The following is a 20,353-nucleotide window of genomic DNA, read 5'->3' as shown; positions in this document are numbered from 1 at the left end:
AGGTGGCAGTGCTGTAGTAACCTGTGAAAATGGAGGGCGACATGCGTATTAAGCAGCAGCATGTTATTGAGTTCCCCAGCGAACATGCACTCATTGAAATTCACTGATGTTTTAAAAATGTTTATGGGAAACAATAGTTAATATGAACAGAATTAGACAGTGGGTTATATGTATTAGTGATGGTGATAGTGATTTGAAAAACAAGCCCAGGTCAAGCTGTCCTCAAATTATTAGTGACAGCAGAAAATGAGGAGAGAGACTGATTCATGAAGATGACACATTAAAAGCTTGGTAATGTGTGAGAAAGGGAATGGGCTTTATTCATTGAAATAAATTCTAGACAATCTGAGCTTTTATGCCAATCTTCAGAAGCAGTAATGACATCATGGGCAATGAGTTTATTGAAAAAATAATCACCACAGATGAGATCAGGGTGCACCATTATGAAATGGAGTCAAAGCAGCCCACACATACGCAGTTTATGGAGTAGAAACACAAGAAATCATCAATAAAGAAATCCAAGGTTTAGCCATCTGCTGGAAAAATTGTGTTCCATTTTTTGAGACAAGAGAGAGGTTATCGTAGTGGATTCCTGAAACAGGTACACACGATCAATTTTGCTCATTATGAAGGGACACCGGAGGAACTGAAGACATGAACTGCAAGAGTGATACCAAAGAGTAAAGGGAACATTCTCCTTCAGCATGACAATGCTAGAGCCCATACCAATGTTCTGGCAAGGGAGGCCATTGTGGAATCAGGATGGACCATTCTTCCACATCCCCCATATAATCCCAATCTTGTGCCATCAAACTTTCATCTGTTTGGCCCTATGAAGGATGGCACTGCTGATGATGATACTATCATTGGGACCATAAAGAAGTGTGTGGCTCTTGGGGGCTAACAGCAACTTTTATGAGATGGGGAATGTACGATCTGGATCAATAGCATAGAAAATATGTACAAAGTGGTGAAATATGTGCAAAAATAAATGACAGTACTTAATGACTTGAAGTATGTAACATATAGTTTAAACTGGCATACCTCCAGTTGTCTCCAAGAAAAAAATTTGAAGGCATTAGTTTTGGAGTGATCCATGTACAAACCATTTAAGTCTTATTATTCCAAGTTAACTTTATAAAAAAGTTTATAAAATAAAAGATTTAAATGTCCATATATATAAATTTTCTCTAACAGGAAAGAGAATATAGAAGCACCAAGAAAATATTTCCTTCTGTTCATAATACTTGACTATTAAAGTACCACAACATAAGTATAACAACATATGCCTCAATCTAAAATGAAATGCACCAGACAAAACTGTTTCTATCTCAGCTACCCAACAGTTTCTTTGGTCATTATCATCTACTTTTGATATGTATTTTCAAAAATTTGCTATTTTAACAGTTTGTGAAGACAAGACAGTATAACTAACCCTTGCAATTTTCATTCCTTGGTTATACCTGTAATGCAATTGACAAATAAACAAATTGATAACTAATATCCAGCAATGAACGCAACATTTTAAAATTATTTCAGGCATCACACTAACTTTATGCAGGGATCAACTTTATACAGTGATGATACCAAGTTCTCTTTATTGTCTCATTCTATGTTAATTGTTCAAAACACAATGAACAACTCGGATCAGCAGTCAGGACTTATATAACCCGACTGTTAGATTAGTGCTTGTTTGTCCTTGCATAGTTGGTATGGCGCCTCTGTAGCCAGGTGGGCAGGAGCAGCAGTGCGCAGCACACGCTTCTTCATTAGGCCAGGGTTCAAGCTTGTGACCACCGAATACGGAGGATGCAGAAAGGTCAGGGAATTACCACTGCATATCCCCGGAGCAATATGGCCTTAGTTGCTAATACTCCTAAAAACCAAATAACAACAACATAGTTGGTATGCATTCATTTATATAAGAGCTTTTGTGGCATGATTAGAAACAATTTTGAAGGCTTATAATTTTTTACTGAAAAATGCAAAAAAGAGGAATATTCACATATATCATAGTCAGTATTCTTGAGCTTCGTATGACATATGTGAACAAAAAGCACCTGGGTACATTAGGGCATGTAATGTGATGTCTGTGAGGCCTAAGTGACAATAGTGGTATTCAATTTCTCCAAACACTGGAGCAAAATTGATTCCCATCAGCAGTGGCTTCTGTATTCTCTGCTATATTAGACAGTATGTATAATGCTTTAATTGGTCACTTGGAACTACTTAGGTAGCCCATTGTATTTTATAGAAAATTTTCACATGGAAATAATGGTCCTATCTTCTGGAGATCCTTAGCACCTTCAAGTCACTCTTCATCTTATTTCTGAGAGAGAGAGAGAGAAATGCAATCAAAAATAAATGGCCTTGTTTGTTTTATAAAATCTAAGGAAGCTTTGATGCCATTACTTCACAATTTCCATAATAAAGACACAAGCTGATGCAAAAATTGTATGAAACACGTGCCAAAAACCAGTTCCATTATTTTTCTGTGAATAGCAAGTGGGCATCAAATTTAGAAATGCTCTGGTATAACTTATGCTGAAATTACATATAACACAGGAAATCAAATGTTTTGTTTGTTTATTTCACCTTCCTGGCCCAAGAAGAAGTTATATAGAAGTGTGATAAACACAATTTTCAAAAAATAAAAAAAAAATTAGATGGTTTACAAAAAAGAAATTTTTTGTAAACCATCATTTCTTTTCATTTTCACAGCTATGATAATTATTTTTTCATAAAAAAATAGCAATTACAGCTATGAAAATGAAACTTTATATTTGCAATGACAAGAGAACCCAATTTTTTGGGAAAAAAACATGAATATAAGCATCCGAAAATTTACATTTAAAAATTTATTTTTAAAAACTACCGTATGGTACATGTGAACTACTATACGTGCTTTGAATAATATATTCGTATTCACAGAGCTCATAGTACTGTTAATGAATATAAAAAAAATCAATGAGATTGCTTCTGACTATGCTTTAACAATGCAAAAGCACCCCCAAGACAGTCACTTCAGCTAAAATTTAAATTCTTATAGTTATTTTAAAAAAAAAATAGCTATAATAATATAAATTATAGGAAAACTATAATTATAGGAATTATCAGAAAACTGCTAGCTTGGGGGTGGGATACAAGGACTAATAGATTAACAGTAGCCGCTGGGAGAGGTAAAAGTGATTCTTGCACTACTTCTATTGAAATACAATTGAGCAGCAGCCTGGAAAGCAAGGCAATGGGAATTTCCAGTACTTCTGGGAGTAATAGTGGAACAAGTAAATATATGGGCTGTGTTAGGGTAACTAAGAGTAGAAACAGGTGCACGTATACTTGCATGTACACCAATGCTAGGAGTATAGTTAATAAATTCGATGAGCTTGAAGTGCAAGTCAAGACATCAAAGGCAGATATTGTTGAGATATCAGAGACATGATGTCACACAGACAAGCAGTGCGGAACTCGAATTTGGGGAGTACAATGTGTACAGAAAGGATAGACAGGACAGGAAGGGAGGAGGGATTACACTGTTAGTTAAGAAATATAAAATCTAAGGAATTGCATGCAATTGATGCGGGTGGACAATGCAATGTTGAGTCTGTTTGGTGTGACATAAGCACTGGGAAAGGAAAAATGAGAGTAGGTGTGTGTTATAGGCCTAATAAATCTGATGAGTATAATGAGCAATTGTGCAGGGAAATAGAGTGGGCCAGTAAATTAGAGTGTCTTATAATGGGGGATTTTAATTTCCCAGATATTGACTGGAATTTGTGGGTTGGTCACTCACACACTAGCAAGGCTTTTGTGGATTTATTGGATGATTGTTTTCTACAGCAGCATGTTCGGGAGGCAACTAGAGGGAGTAATATTCTTGATCTGATTATCAGTAGCGATTTTTCATGCATCAAGAATCTGCAGATAAAGGAACCACTAGGTGGCAGTGATCACAGTGTGCTGAAGTGGGATTTACTCAAAGAGGTAACTACCGTCAAGGGTAAAGGGAAGGGTTTTGCTTTCGTAAAGCTGACTACGGTGGTCTGAGACAGTATTTAAATTCTATATGGTGGAACCAACTGATGATGTTACCAACAGCAAATCAAAATGGGAAGCATTCAAAGAATTAATCTTGGAAGCTACTACGCTTTTCATACCAACAAAGAAATATTGTTCAAGATTTAGGCCTAAAAGGATGTCAGATGAACTAATTAGACATGTGACAGAGAAGAAAAATGCATGAGATACATATAAATTAACATGTGACACAGAAGCCTATGATAGATATAAGCTGGTCTGTAACCAAGTTAAAAAGGTTAGGCAGATTACGAGAAATCTTTGGCAAAGGATGCAAAGAGTTCTTTACTTATGTAAACCCTAGAAGGAAGGGGATGAATCAGATTGGTCCACTTGATATCGATGATTCAACTGTTGATGATCCTGCTCAGGTAGCTAACAAACTAAATGAATATTTTGCATCAACATTTACACATGAGGAGTTATTCAGGGAGAGGAACGCCAGAGGTGTATTTAACTCTGGCAGAAAGCTAGATAATCTTGTAATAACTGAGAGTAAAGTGGAGGAGAAATTTTTGAAGATAAACACAAGAAAGGCACGTGGAGTGGATGGAATCTATCCAGTTATATTAAAGGAGGCGGCAAAGGAAGTAAGCCAACCTTTAGCCATAATTATGAGAGCTTCCCTGGACTCAGGGGAGGTACACATGGACTGGAGATGTGCAGATGTGACCCCAATTCACAAAGGAGGATCAAAGGGCAACACAAGTAATTATAGACCTGTGAGTTTAACTTCTGTTCCAAGAAAATTAATGGAGGCACTGGTTAAAGAAGCACTGCAGGATCATCTAGATAAGACTTTAGTTATAGCTCGGACACAGCATGGTTTTGTTAAGGGAAAGTCTTTCCGAGACCAATTTGATTGGATACTATGATGTGGTCACAAAGGAACTGGATGCAGGGAATAACTTTTATATTATATATTTGGATCTTAGAAAGGCTTCTGATACTGTTGCACATGGAAGACTGCTGCACAAATTGGAGAAGTGTGGCATTGGAGGCAAATTGCTGCTATGGATAAAGGGACGGTTGAGGGGGAGAAGACAGAGAGTGGTAATCAATGGACACTGCTCATCGTGGACTAATGTTATTAGTGGAGTCCCTCAGGGTTCAGTGTTCGGTCCATTGTTGTTTTCTGTATTTATAAATGATATTGATGATGGTATATCAGTTGGGAGGGTTGTTAATGACATTAAAAAGTTGAGCAGATGGGCTGAGAGGTGGCAAATGAAGTTTAACATTGACAAATGTAAAATACTACATATGGGAAGCAGTAATCTCAGAGTAACGTATCAACTCTGTGGTACCACGCTGACAGTGGTAGAGAATAAAAAAGACCTGGGGGTAATTGTGCAGGCAGATATGAATTTTTCTGAGCAGTGCAGACGGTCTGCAAAAGTAGCTCATGGTGTCTTTTCAATGATATAGAGAAATTTTTTTAGCAGGGATAAGGAGGTGAATATCCCCTTGGCAATGGTCAGGCCACACCTTGAGTACTGTATACAGGTCTGGAGGCCTCATTTTAAGAAGGATGTAGAGCTGTTGGAACGAGTACAGAGAAGCGCAACAAGATTAGTGAATGGAACAAAGGGTTGCTCTTCCAAAGAAAGGCTTAAGTTTTGCAAATTACAGTGTCTGGAGACTAGGCACCGGTGAGGTGATTTGATTGAGGTGCATAAAGCTTTGAATGGTTTGAGCATGCTCAATGCGGATGGGATTCTTCCTCTTGCTCAGAATAATCGCCTGAGAGGGCATAAATTCAAATTGAGGAAAGACAGTTGTAGGATAGATTGTGCGGAAGTTTGCCTTTAGCCAGCGGGTGGTTGATTGGTGGAACAAACTTCCATCTGTTGTAGAAGTTGATAGCTTAAATAGATTCAAGGCAGAACTTGAGAAACATTTGGATCGAGTGGATGGGTGAAATAAGGGTTTTTTTTTTTTTTTTTTTGGCTGATGTTATATAAGCTTGCTTTCTTGCATCATGTGCCTTTGCTAATGGTAATGCTAATGCTAAATTTCAATATTACACATAGTCTATATAATTTTGTTGATATTAAAATATACTTTTGTTTGGTCACATACATGAGGAATATTTTAGTTTAATATAACTAATTTTTGTAATAACAATAAAAACATTTTTATTGTAAAATATTACATTATTTTCTTAGGAGAAGAACTGCTATTATTTCACTGAATAACATTTATAAAATCTTCCATACTGAATACATTAAAGCAAGAACACTATGACTAGCAATTAGTTTAACCACTAGGAAATCTCCCACCTTGTTAACTTAAATTAAAGCACAGAAACACCATTCTGCCTAGATATTGGTTTGATCCCTACAAAAAGTTTCCCCACTTGGCTTTGACTAAAGCACAGAAAAACTATTCTAACTAGCGATTAGCTCAATTCCTTAAGAATGGTTTGTCATAAGAGACAGTGCTAATATTTGCCACTTAATTTTTTGGACATAAATTCAAGGTACATCCAAAAATCATATCTTTTCCTATATCTATTATAATTTTTTTTTATTAGAAATGTGATACTAAAAGCAGCATTTGGCCCTCTAAATCAAGCACTCTGACAAAACAAATACTGTGTAACATGTAGATTGCACGTGTTCACAGGATGATTTACATGCTGTGAAGGCTGAAAAACCTAGAATAATTCAGTGGGGTAGGGAGACTTTACTCCCTCTGCCTGAAATTACTCCCTAGCCTCAACAATTAAACAAACCTTAAAATATTTTGCTATACTATAAATATTGTCATATACAGATGACCCAATTCTTTTTCCTGTTGTATATGTTCTATTCGGCATGGCCAGAAAGATACAGGAATGGCCTAGATGTGGCACTGCTGTCACAACTAAAGAGAAAGCCAGCCAAAATGTGTTTTATCATATTTCTCTATATGTCGTGACAATGGTTATAAGACATGCACTTATTTATTGCATGCCCCACAATATTAAGTTAAAGTGGTTTTTGTTTCAAAAATGTAAAAATGTTTACATTTTTTACGATTGACATACCAACCGTTTGGTACTACTCTCAGGGTAGTGGAAAACGAAAAAGACCTGGGGTAATTGTGCAGTCAGATATGAAGTGCTTTGAACAATGTAGAGAAGTTGACAGGACAGCTCATAGGGTTTGGTCAATGATATACATGAAATTTGGTAGCAGAGATAAGAAGGTGATTATCCCATTGTACAAAGCAATGGTTAGGCTGCATCTTGAGTATTGTATACAAGTCTGGAGGCCTCATTTTAGGAAGGATGTAGATCTGGTGGAACAGGTGCAGAACAGGGCAATGAGAATGGTGAAGGGAACAAAAGGGTGGTCTTCCCAAGAAAGACTTCAGCATCTGGAGACTAGGCACCTGCAAGGTGATCTGATTGACACATTTAAGGCCTTGAATGGACTGAGCAACCTCAATGCTGATGGCATTCTTTCTCTTGCTCAGACTACACACATAAGGAGCATAAATTCAAATTGAAGAAGGATGATTGCAGGATAGATGTGTGAAGGTTTACCTTCAGCTAGCGGTTGGTTGATTGTTGAAACAAACTACCACCTGTTGTTGTTGCTGTAGATGTGGGTAGTTTGAATAAATTCAAAGAAGAACTAGACAAATTATTGGAGGGAATGAACAGTGATGTACAAGTTTTTTTTTGTTTTTTTTTGCTGCTGCTCTATAAGTTGCTTTTTTCGTATCATATGCCACTACTACTAATAAATATTGGAACTTTTGTATTTAAAAAGATGCAAAATAAAAGTTGAACAAGTTTAAGTTAGTCAATATGCATTATTCTCTCAAAATGATTATGCAAAATTTCAGAACTAAGCTCCAATATAAGTAAAGATAAGTTCAATTAAACATACCCATCATTAGAACAAGTCAAAAATTCTTCTCTTTCCCAAGGATGCCAACAACCATCATTTAACATTGCACAGTGTCCCTGGAAAAAAAATTAAAATAATAAAATAAAAAAAACACATATTCATATTACAATTAATCTAAAACCAGCATGCTAATAAAAAAAAAAGTAAAGTGCAGCCATTATCAACCCACTGCAGGGTGGAAGCCTCCTCAACAATTCATGCTGAGGGAAAATGGACCATAATCTGCCACGCTGGTCCAGTGCGGGTTGGCAGATCGACCGTATTCAGCAGTCAGGGGCTTGAACCCCGGTCTACTCAAAGAGCGTGTGCTACTGCACTCCCGCTCCTGCCCACTCGGCTACGGAGGCCTTAATACAGAAATATAATTTAAAAAATTTTAAAAGAGATGCAAACAACAGGAATTGAGAACTGGTGCATAACACAGAAATAACACTAAAAAAAAAGGCATAACATAGCATATATATTTTATGCACTGGATATTTGAAATAGCAAAACTCATTAACTTATACGCAATTTTGAAGTTGTTTCACTAAACCAACAATGGGTGCACTGAATTCTCTGTGAACGAGCAACTGGGGTACACTTTTATCCCAAATCTTTTAAACAATCAGCGAACCCATTTATGAATATAACTGTTCAATAATATAAGCACTGCAAAAAAAAAAAAAAAAAAAAAGAAAAAGAAAATATCACAACTGTAACAGAATCAGTTTATTTATTATTATTATTTTATTTTGTGTAACACACATCAAGGCAACTTGTGGTGGTAGTTTCACAGTTTGGGAGATCAATGCTTTTCTTTACTTTGTCTATAAAAATAGACGAAGTCCTATTATAGTAATAATAAAAAATCTTTTCTGTATACACTTATCAGTAACGAGAATTCTTGTTTTGGAAAACTTTATACCATGCTGCAGTGGTGTGCTGTTGCCGGCTCATGGGAGCCAACTGTCAAATTTTCAAGAATTTTGCAAGCCAGTTGTTAATTGTCATTGTTGTTAATATAGTCATTGTTAAACCTACAATGACTATAAACTGTAGAGCAACAGGCACTTCAATCCACAATGGCTAGTGGCATTGGGCGATAAGCTTGTATATGGCGACACAGATAATCCAGTCAGGCAAGCTTATTTCAGTACCCTTTGTGCTTCCTTTCCCCCACCCACTTCCCTACGCAGTAGCCTGTGTAGGAATTATCTCCGCTAGCAATTTTTTTACAGGAATATTATTTCCAACAAACATTTGCTTAATTTTGCTTGGGCCACTTCTTCTTAAGGTAATGATATTCTAAATTCCGAATAGCAAATGCTTAATGTACGGTACTCACCTTATACAATCTGCAATAGTTATTAGAGTGAATTGATGGCTAAATTTTGGGTTGAATAATTTAAATTAAAAAGCGAGATAAAAAATAAATTAATTTGACGGAATTTAAAATAAGTGCAAGGAAGCAGAAGTGCACCACTTCGTCCCTGGTTGTCATGAAGGATAATTAATTAAAGAACTCTGAGTAATATAAAACTGATAAGCCAATAGTCATAATGATGGACTTTCGTTTAGTTAAAACGTCTCCAGTTGGCAAAGTTGAGTAGAGAGTGAGCGCGTGCTGTATTTAAAGAAATATCTATACTCCCATGATGCTCTTTGGAACACGTGGGAATCTCAAATTTGAGAGATTCCAGACCGGGGAAAGATTGAAGGGGAGCTTTGCATTTATGATGTTAAGTTTAGAGTGGTGACGGAACCATTCAATAATGAAAGCCCCATATTGGAGAATTTTGTAGCTGGTTTTTAGTTTAACTATAGTAACGGTGGAATCAACTAGGTGGGTGTGATTGTGGGTTTGGGCATGTATTGTGAGCTTGGTGCTAGATTGTCCTGTTCTAAAACTGTTAAAGTGATAGTATGCACGTGTATTAGAGGTTTTTGTGGAACCGAACTTAGTTGTAGTGCTTCCAATATAGCAAGCATTACAGTTTTGTTGGCATCTGATCAGATATATTATGTTGTTCATATCGCTTGTTTTTATTTTTTATTTTGCTTTTTAATTTAAATTATTCAACCCAAAATTTAGCCATCAATTCACCCTAATAACTATTGCAGATTGTATAAGGTGAGTACCATACATTAAGCATTTGCTATTTGGAATTTAGTCTAACAATCACGGTATTTTAAGAACTCCATAATTTCTCATATTGGTAATGATATTCTCATACTTGACATATGTCAAAGATTTTGAGTTTATAGAATTGCCATGAACCTGACAAATGGATTGGGATGTGACTCCATTTGTCAAATCATGACTGAATTGCAACCACAGATTAGGTACAGATAAAAGAGCTCAGCAAAAGTCAACAAAAACATTTTGTGAGAATCAATTGGTTTTTGGAAATTACATTTTTTTTTTTTAGATTTGGAATTGTCGTGCTGTACTTTATGGTTTTGGAAAACTTTATGTTAACACAGCATTCTGATGGATCCAATTTTCAGATTCATGCACACGATATTAGATTTTTCATCCTAGTTTTCAGATGGCAGAAAGTTTCATCAATGTAGGATTGACTGCATTGGTTACAGTTGGAACTGGATTCTGGTTGAGTTCTAAAGGTCAGTTTGTCCAAATAACATTTTTTTTTTTAGATTTGGAATATAGTGTAAAAAGTTTTAATATTATGGTTTTTGGCTGTTATAATTTATTTCTTGAATGAAAGAAATGGCTATGGTATGCTGGACCTGAAAGCTGGAATTGTCTGTAAAGGAGAAATGAACCTGTCTACTGTATTTGCTAATAGTTTTTTGGATGAAATCTATAGCATACCAATTATTTTTGAAGATATTAGAAATGAGATGCAACTCCTCTTCTAAATCCTCTGGCCGTTATATATTTTTAGAGTACAAGTTAGGGATAATGTGCACAAGTGAAATTATCCCTACTTCAGTGCTATGTAGTGAAATGATAAGTTGATTGGTTGTTTCTGGCACATAAATTACTTTGGTGACAGTGTACCAGTTCACATGATCTTTACCGTGTATTATGCCTGTGAAAGTATATATTCGTGGACTGATTTTCATGTAGTGTGGGATGAAAGAACCTGGACGGGTTTGTGAGGGGGGGGGGAGAAATACTCACTCCCTCTGCCTGAGATTAGTTAGATATAGCCTTGGCTGAAGAGGCCTTTAAGAACGATTCCAGTCTCCAACAGGATATGAATACAGACCTCTTAAAATGAGTAACTCATCTCCTAAACAAATGGTCAATTAACCTTTTGGTGAGACCATCTCTTTGAAAGTAGTGCAATACCAGGGTACAGCTTTACAAAAGCAAAGTTTGTTCTGCATTAAACCCATATTCAGTCCCCTTGATTGAAAAAACACAAAAAAGGACAAGACAGTTATATAAACTTCTTATACCATAGAACTGGTGATACTTCACAATATTTTGTTCATAGTGAACTAAAAAGTAGTATAATGGATAACATCGACTTAATTGTATCTCATATTGTGACTACCTTCACAACGAGTTACCATGTATTGCACTACTCAAATAAGTAGTAATATTCACTAATAGAGAAGACTATTGTTACTTATTCTCAGTAGATACCACCACTCAGATGTCACAGTTTCAAGAGTTATTGGCCTATCATCAGTGGGCAGGTAGGTACCCTGGTGTTGCAATCATACCAACTCAGTTATGAAGTATAACTTCACAATATGAGAGATGACTGATGGTGTACATAGCGATAAACTAAGAAAATAATTGCACAAGGCATAAGACTACATTTGGCAATTCACTATAGAACTGGCGGTGATACTTCACAATACAATATTTTGTTCATAGTGAACTACAAAGTAATATAATGGATGGCATTAATTTAATTGTATCTCATATTGTGACTACCTTCATCACAACGAGTTACCATGTATTGCACAATAGTCTTCTCTATTAGTGAAGGGTTACTTATTCAAGGTAGTGCAATACATGCAATACAAAGCAATGTAATACAGTCAGTCGTCGTATAGCACGATAGTTGTGTTCCTAGAAACCCTCGTGCAATGCAAAATCGTGCAATATAAACAACAGGCCCTATGGGAAAAGTAGGGTTAGGTGCTGACCACCCAAGATTGAACACACATTTGTAACCAAAACATTACCAAACACAATAAATAATCGTAAAAAAATACGTTAAGTATTTTATTACGACTATTACATAATAAAATATTGCTAATGCTTTTGCTTCTATCGAAAGCAAACTTGTTTTTTGTTTGATTTTCTATCCAAACAGATGACAGCCGTTCCATTCCTTCCAACTCTTTGTGTCTCGATCTAATGGATTTTAATTACACTTTGAGTTGTTCCTGCTATGAAATTTTATATTTTCTCTGCATTCTTTCTAATTCTCGGCGTTGCCTCATTTAGGCCTGTAGCATGTGCAATATCACATGGTCTTTCATTTTGCTCAAAGCATTTTACAATTTCATATTTTTTCTCTATCGACAGTGGCGGACTGGCCATAAGCCTTACCAGGGAAACCACAGTGGGTCGGAGGCCGGTGTGATTTTGGCCATAAACGCTAGTATGAGGTTACTACAAATTTTCCTGGGTAACAATATTTGTCCCAGTCCACCTCTGTTTATCGATATTGCTTTTCTTTTTCTCTCCGAATCTAGTGTCATCACCAGGACGCTTCCTTTTCACACCTTTTAAGTATTTCATTCATTTTTAGGGAATAAAGCACAATTACAAAATGAGGAGGCACGCTTCATACACATAAACAAAGCTGTGCGCGTGTAGCAACAGAATAAACAACACCTTAAGGCAGAGATACACTATTAACACCTCACATTTTACTAAAGCACATTTCTAGAGGTTACTACCATAAAACAATAAAAACAATTTCCAGTTGCGTTTCTGTAGTGGAATCTGTTATAATCTGGTAAACTCGATCTAATTCCATTTGCAATTATACCGATAGCTGGAATTGTGTTGGTTTTTATGTTATTATGGTGAAATGTGTTTCCCCTTCACTGATATAAAAAACAAATACATTTTCAGAATCTTCTCTTCATTCCTATCGTGTTGCGTTCGGTTGGAGTGATTCTGCGTTCGACTGCCATTTCTTGTAAACACAAAGGCAAATCATGCATAAGCAAATTCGATTCGTGTTATATAAGATATCGTTCCCCTATTTATAAATCGTGTATGATCGAATTCGTGTAGTGTAAACACGTGTTATACGTGGACTGACTGTACATGCAATACGAGGCAATGGACTCTGGGGAGGTACCCATGGACTGGAGATATGCAAATGTAAGCCCAATTCACAAAGGAGGATCAAAGGGTGGCACAAGTAATTACAGACCTGTTAGTTTAACTTCTGTTCGGGGGAAATTAATGGAGGCACTGGTTAAAGAAACACTACAGGATTATCTAGACCAGCATTTCCCGAATTGGGGTCTGCAAAAAGGACCCCCTGGAACTGGTCAAATTATTCGTTCTGTGTATAGAGTTATTTCTATGTATAGCATAAAGTTATTATGGACTCCATATTCGCTTTATGTATAGCTGAGTTTTCTTTTCAGAAAACCCAGCATTCATACATATACAAACACAGAGAAAAACATACATATATATACATATATACTTATATTTAAATAATGTTTTAAATAATTGAAAACTGAATCTTACATAAAAAAGGGGTAAAGCATACATCAGAGGCAGCAAAAAGCATTTTCCTCTACATGACGCTTGAGATATAAACTTAAGTGAGAATAATGATAAAAAATAAATAAAAATGCTAGCAGCATGGCAAGACAGAAGAGCGAAAATTGTGAAATTATACATAACGATCAAACCAACAGGGAGGGAAGAGAATAAAATTATTGCAGCAGAAACTCTCGAAGATAATTTAGAAGTCTAAATACAAAGATAATAAAATATAATCAATTAAATTTTGAATAGCCAATTAAATGAAATTTAACGGCACCCCCTCTGACGGGCACCAGGTCCAAATTTGTGTGAAATATCACGAGCAGAGATGTGAACAACTACAATAAAATAAAACAAAATAAAACAAAAATAGAAATAGACTGACCATTATGCCCCATCTCAACAGAGGACCACAAGGCCAATAATGGTCAGGGAATCGCTGCATTTCAATCACTAGCCAAATCGCCGCAAAGGCGAATCGATCGAAAGATCAGTCCACCATCCGGTTTTCAATTATTTCAAACGTTATTCAAATATAAGTATATCACATGACAGTAGTGGGCTGATTTGCTAACGCTGCGCCTGTGCTGCCATCCATAGTTCATGTTTTGCTTATATAATCTGGTTAAGATTACTTTTGTCAGTTGTGTGGCTTTACATTTGAGTGCTTGTATCTGTTCTATTTTTAATTTTTGCTGCATCAGGACCACCGCTGTTCAAGTCCTCTGCATTGGCGGTTCGATCTGGGGATCGGATGGTGGACTGATCTTTCGATCGATTCGCCTTTGCGGCGATTTGGCTAGCGATCGAAATGCAGCGATTCCCCTGACCATTATTGGCCTTGTGGTCCTCTGTTGAGATGGGGCATAATGGTCAGTCTATTTCTGTTTTGTTTTATTTCGTTTTATTTTATTTTATTGTAGTTGTTCACATCTCTGCTCGTGATATTTCACACAAATTTGGACCTGGTGCCCGTCAGAGGGGGTGCTGTTAAATTTCATTTAATTGGCTATTCAAAATTTAATTGATTATATTTTATTATCTTTGTATTTAGACTTCTAAATTATCTTCGAGAGTTTCTGCTGCAATAATTTTATTCTCTTCCCTCCCTGTTGGTTTGATCGTTATGTATAATTTCACAATTTTCGCTCTTCTGTCTTGCCATGCTGCTAGCATTTTTATTTATTTTTCATCATTATTCTCACTTAAGTTTATATATATATATTTAAATGATGGCTTAAAAGTTAAGATGTAATAACATAAAATAAGAAAATAAATATTAATTTTATTAATACAGTAAACCCCCGCTATTCGCGGTATCTGTATTCGTGGTTTCGCGGTCGCTGATTTAATATAAAATGAAACCTAAAAAAATGTGAATTTTAAAGCGCCGTGAACATTTTCTGCCATAAATTAACATGGGCATGGCTAAAATTATCTTTCCCGGTCAAAACAACGCTCAGTGGGTGGGGGAGAGGGGTGATAAAATCCCGGCGTGGATGTTTCTCACTAATCCTGGTTCAGTGTGTGTTATGCGCTTGTCATGGAAGGTTTCATCGTTTGTTTTTAATTTATATGCTTATAAATTGAATAAATTTATCAATTTATAAATTGATATGCTTACAAAAGTGATAAATCTACCATTTTGCAGTGTAAAACAGACTTTTTCGAGTGTGTTAATGGAAGAAAGTGACTTTATTGTAGACAAGTTCTTTCTAACCCGTACAAAAATATGGCTATGAATAACAAGGGAAATGTGAAAAGATCAAAGAAGGTGATGACATTAGCGAATAAAATTGAGTTATTAGACAAAATTTCTAATGGTGAAAGTGTCTCCTCAGTGACAAAACATTATAAAATCAATGAGTCAACGGTACGATCAATCAAAAAATCGGAAGAAAAAAATCCGCCGTAGTGTCCGTGAAAACGCGCTAATTGCTTCAAAAATTTGCTCTGTAACTCGTGATGTTAAATTATAAAAAACGGAAAAGGCTTTAAATCTGTGGATAGAAGACCGAACTCAAAATAAAATTCCGTTAAGTTCACTCATCATTTGTGAAAAGGCAAAACTCCTTTATCAACACTTTAGCGAAACTGGTGATAGCTCTGGCAGGATAAGTTTTTTTAGCTAGCAAAGGCGCTGGTTTGAAAGATTTGTTTGAAATTTCTAATAAATATTACATTTAATATTAAATTGTTTCTTATTTTCATTTCGATGCCATATGCTTGCATTTCACTATGTACATAGTCATATTATGAAGGTACATATAATACATACATAGACACAATTTTAGACTAGTTTTTCTTATATATTGTATTTCATACTTTGGAACGGAACCCCTTTATTACTATGGGAGCCATAACTCAGTATTCGCATTTTCGGTATTTGCGGCATTTCTCAGGAACGTAACCCCCGCTATTCGCAGGGGTTTACTGTATATTAATAAATATATATATATAGGGGTCTGCAAATTTTTTTTTATTTTTCAAGGTGTCCGTAAACTTTTTTGATTTTTGAAAGGGTCCGTAGATCTCAGTAGTTTGGGAACCACAGATCTAGACAACACTTCAGTTCTGGTTCAGAGACAGCATGATTTTGTTAAGAGGAAGTCTTCTCTGACCAATTTGATTGGATACTATGATGTGGTCACAAAGGAACTGGATGCAAAAAAAAATTTTGATATCATATACTTGGATCTTAGGAAAGCTTTTGATATTGTTACACATGGAACGCTACTGTGCAAATTGGAGCAGCATGACATTAAGGGCAAAATGCTGCTATGGACAAAGGGATAGTTGAGTGGGAGAAGACAGAGAGTGGTAATCAATGGATAACTGCTCTACGTGGATTAATGTTATTAGTGGAGTCCCCCAAGGTTCAGTGTTGGGTTCATTGTTGTTTTCTGTATTTATTAATGATATTGATGATGGTATATCAGGCTTAACATCTAAGTTTGCAGACGATACCAAGGTTGGCAGGGTTGTTAATGACACTAATTACAGTACGCTACTGCAACAGGATCTAGAAACGTTGAGCAGATGGGTTGAGAGGTGGCAACTGAAGTTTTAACATTGACAAATGTAAAGTACTGCATATGAGTAGCAGTAACCCCAGAGTAACATATCAATTGTGTGGTACTACTCAGGATAGTAGAGAATTAAAAGGACCTGGGGGTAATTATACAATCAGATATGAAGTTTTCTGAGCAGTGCAGACAGTCTGCAAGAATAGCACATGGCATATTGTCAATGATATACAGGGATTTTTCTAGCAGGGATAAGGATTTGTTTGTTTGTTATTTGGTTTTTAGGAGCATTAGCAACTAAGGCCATATTGCTCCGGGGATATGCGGTGGTCATTCCCCGACCTTTCCGCATCCTCCGTATTTGGTGGTCACGGGCTTGAACCCCGGTCTAATCAAGAAGCGTGTGCAATGGCACTGCTGCTCCTGCCCACCGCTACGGAAGCGTGCAAGGATAAGGAGGTGATTATCCCCTTGTAAAAGGCAATGGTCAGGCCACACCTTGAGTACTGTATACAGGTCTGGATGCCTCATTTCAGGAAGGATGTAGAGCTGCTGGAACGAGTATAGAAAAGGGCAACAAGATTAGTGAATGGAACAAAGGGTTGCTTTTACAAAGAAAGGCATCTGCAAGGTGATCTGATTGAGGTGTATAAGGCCTTGAATGGTTTGAGCAAGCTCAATGCTGATAGGATTCTTCCTCTTGCCCAGATCAATCGCCTGAGAGGACATAAATTCAAATTGAGGAAAGACAGTTGTAGAATAGATGTGCAGAAATTTGCCTTTAGTCAGAATGTAGTTAATTGCTGGAACAAACTTTCATCTGTCATTGTAGAAGTTGACAGCTTAAATAAATGCAAGGCAGAACTAGACAAAACTTTGGAGTGAATGGATGGTGAAATCAGAAGGTTTTTTATTTTTTGGCTGATGCTGTATAAGCTTGCTTTCTTGCATCATATGCCTCTACTAATGCTAATGATGATAATAATAATAACATGGTAACTCATTGTGAAGATAGTCACAATATGAAATACAATTAAATCGATGCCATCCATTATACTACTTTATAGTTCACTACGAATAAAATATTGTGAAGTATCACTGCCTATATATAGTGAATTGCCAATTGTAGTCCTATGCCTTGTACGATTATTTTCTTAGTTTATAAACTTCTTATAAGACAGCCATCCATAGCAATGTACAGTGTTTTCAGAAGTGTAACTACATTCCTCATAGAGTTACAAGAAATGCAGGTGCCTCCGTAGCCAGGTGGGAAGGAGCAGCAGTGCTTCTTGATTAGACCGGGGTTCCAGCCCGTCACCACCAAATACGGAGGATGTGGAAAGGTTCACAAGCTTCTTGATTAGACCGGGGTTCCAGCCCGTCACCACCAAATACGGAGGATGTGGAAAGGTCAGGGAATGACCACCGCATATTCCAGGAGCAAAATGGCCTTAGTTGCTAATGCTCCTAAAAAAAACCAAACTAACTAACTAACAAGAAATGCACTAAAAAAAAGAGAGTGCATGTTTACAGCAGCAAGATGGGAAAATTTTGTAATAGTTTTAATTAAATTCTGTATCCAATTTTGTTATTGTTGCAAACTGGCTTGCATTAGTATTGATTGGCAACATGATGCAAGGGAGCAAAGCTGATATAGCACCATAAAGCTGATATATTCCCCATTATTTCCAATAATTTATCCAAACCTTCCTTAAATATTCAAACTAACCACCAAAACATTAGGTGAAGGTTTATTCCAACAATTAATTACTCTATGTATTTTAATTGGATAACCTTGTACAGTCAGTCCTTGTATAACACGTGTTTACACTACACAAATTCGATCATACATGATTTATAAATAGGGGAACGATATCATGTATAACACAAACTGAATTTGCTTATGCACGATTTGCCTTTGTGTTTACAATAAATGGCAGTTGAATGCGGAATCACCCCAACTGAACACAACACGATAGGAATGAAGAGAAGATTCTGAAAATGTATTTATGTTTTTTATATCAGTGAAGGAGAAACACATTTCACCATAATAACCTAAAAACCCACACAATTCCAGCTATCGGTATTATTGCAAATGCAATTAGATCGAGTTTACTACCAGTTTATAACAGATTCCACTAGCAGGAATGCAACTGGAAATTGTTTTTATTGTTTTATGGTAGTAACCCCTAGAAATGTGCTTTAGTAAAATGTGAGGTGTTAATAGTGCATCTCTGTCTTTACGGTGTTGTTTATTCAGTTGCTACATGCGCACAGCTTTGTTTATGTATATCAAGCGTGCCTCCTCATTTAGTAATTATGCTTTATTCCCTAAAAATGAGTAAAATACTTAAAAGGTGCGAAAAGGAAGCATCCTGGTGAAGACATTACAGATTCAGAGAGAGAGAGAGAGAGAGAAAAGCAATATCGATAGACAGAGGTGGCCTGGGAAAATTTATAGCGGCCTCATACTAGCGTTTATGGCTAAAATCACACTGGCCTCTGGCCCACCAGGGTTCCCCCGGTAAGGCTTATGGCCAGTCCACCTCTGTCGATAGGGAAAAAATATGAAATTGTGAAACACTTTGAGCAAAATGAAAGACCATGTGATATTGCACGTGCTACAGGCCTAAATGAGGCAACGCCGAGAATTAGAAAGAATGCAGAGAAAATAAAAACAACTTTCATAGCAGGAGCAACTTAAAGTGTAATAAAATCCATTAGATCAAGACACAAAGAATTGGAAGAGATGGAACGGCTGCCATCTGTTTGAATCGAAAATCAAACAAAGAACAAGTTTGCTTACGATAGAAGCAAAAGCATTAGCAATATTTTATTACGTAATAGTCGTAATAAAATACTTATGTATTTTATTATGATTATTTATTGTGTTTGGTAATGTTTTGGTTACAAATGTGTGTTCAATCTTGGGTGGATTGATTTTGATTTTTTGTGGTGCAAAAACATCAATCTTGGGTGGTCGGCACCTAACCCTATTTTTTCCATATGGCCTGTTATTTATATTGCACAAGGGTTTCTATGAACACAACTATTGTGCTATACGAGGACTGACTGTACTATATTACTTCACTGACTTTATGCTTATTTTTCAATAACATACCTTAGTTCTAGACATATCTGTAATATACTGATCTCCTTTAACACATTCATAAACTTCAAATCCATCTCTATCCAGAACTTTAGCTTGTGAATTACCAGCAACAATCAAAATAGTATCACCTGTTATACTATATTCCAGATTCTTAATCTGATGGCTGAAAAAAAGTTAAGGAGAATAAGAGAACAGTTTTTTCTTTCATATAACAAAATATGCAATTAGTTAATATACAAAAATATCTATTAATTAAATGGCACAAGTAAACTCTGGCAGTAAGCTAGAGAATCTTGTAATAACTGAGAGTAAAGTGGAGGAGAAATTGTTAAAGATAAACACAAAAAAGGCACCTGGGGTGGATGGGATCTATCCAGTTATATTAAAGGAGGCAGCAAAGGAATTAAGCAAACCCTTAGCCATAATTATGAGAGCTTCCTTGGACTCAGGGGAGGTATCCACAGACTGGAGATGTGCAAATGTGACCCCAATTCACAAAGGAGGATCAAAGGCCGACACAAGTAATTAT

General features: G+C 36.3%; 1 protein-coding gene across 1 annotated transcript in view; it reads right to left on the bottom strand.

Annotated features, from left to right (window-relative positions):
• The window catches only part of LOC150086137 (WD repeat-containing protein 70), a 106,945-nt gene that overhangs the window by 49,584 nt on the left and 37,008 nt on the right, over positions 1-20,353 (bottom strand). The window contains exons 7-8 of the mRNA XM_090374803.1: positions 19,834-19,987; positions 7,959-8,035 (exon numbers count right to left, since the gene is read on the bottom strand). Of these exons, the coding sequence (XP_090230929.1) occupies positions 7,959-8,035; positions 19,834-19,987 (231 nt within the window). The remainder of the gene's footprint in view (positions 1-7,958; positions 8,036-19,833; positions 19,988-20,353) is intronic.

Source organism: Mastigoproctus giganteus, chromosome 5, assembly GCF_048544385.1.
Source record: "Mastigoproctus giganteus isolate SK-2022 chromosome 5, ASM4854438v1, whole genome shotgun sequence".
Taxonomy (NCBI): Eukaryota; Metazoa; Arthropoda; class Arachnida; order Uropygi; family Thelyphonidae; genus Mastigoproctus; species Mastigoproctus giganteus.
This window is presented reverse-complemented; position numbering and strand designations above follow the sequence as displayed.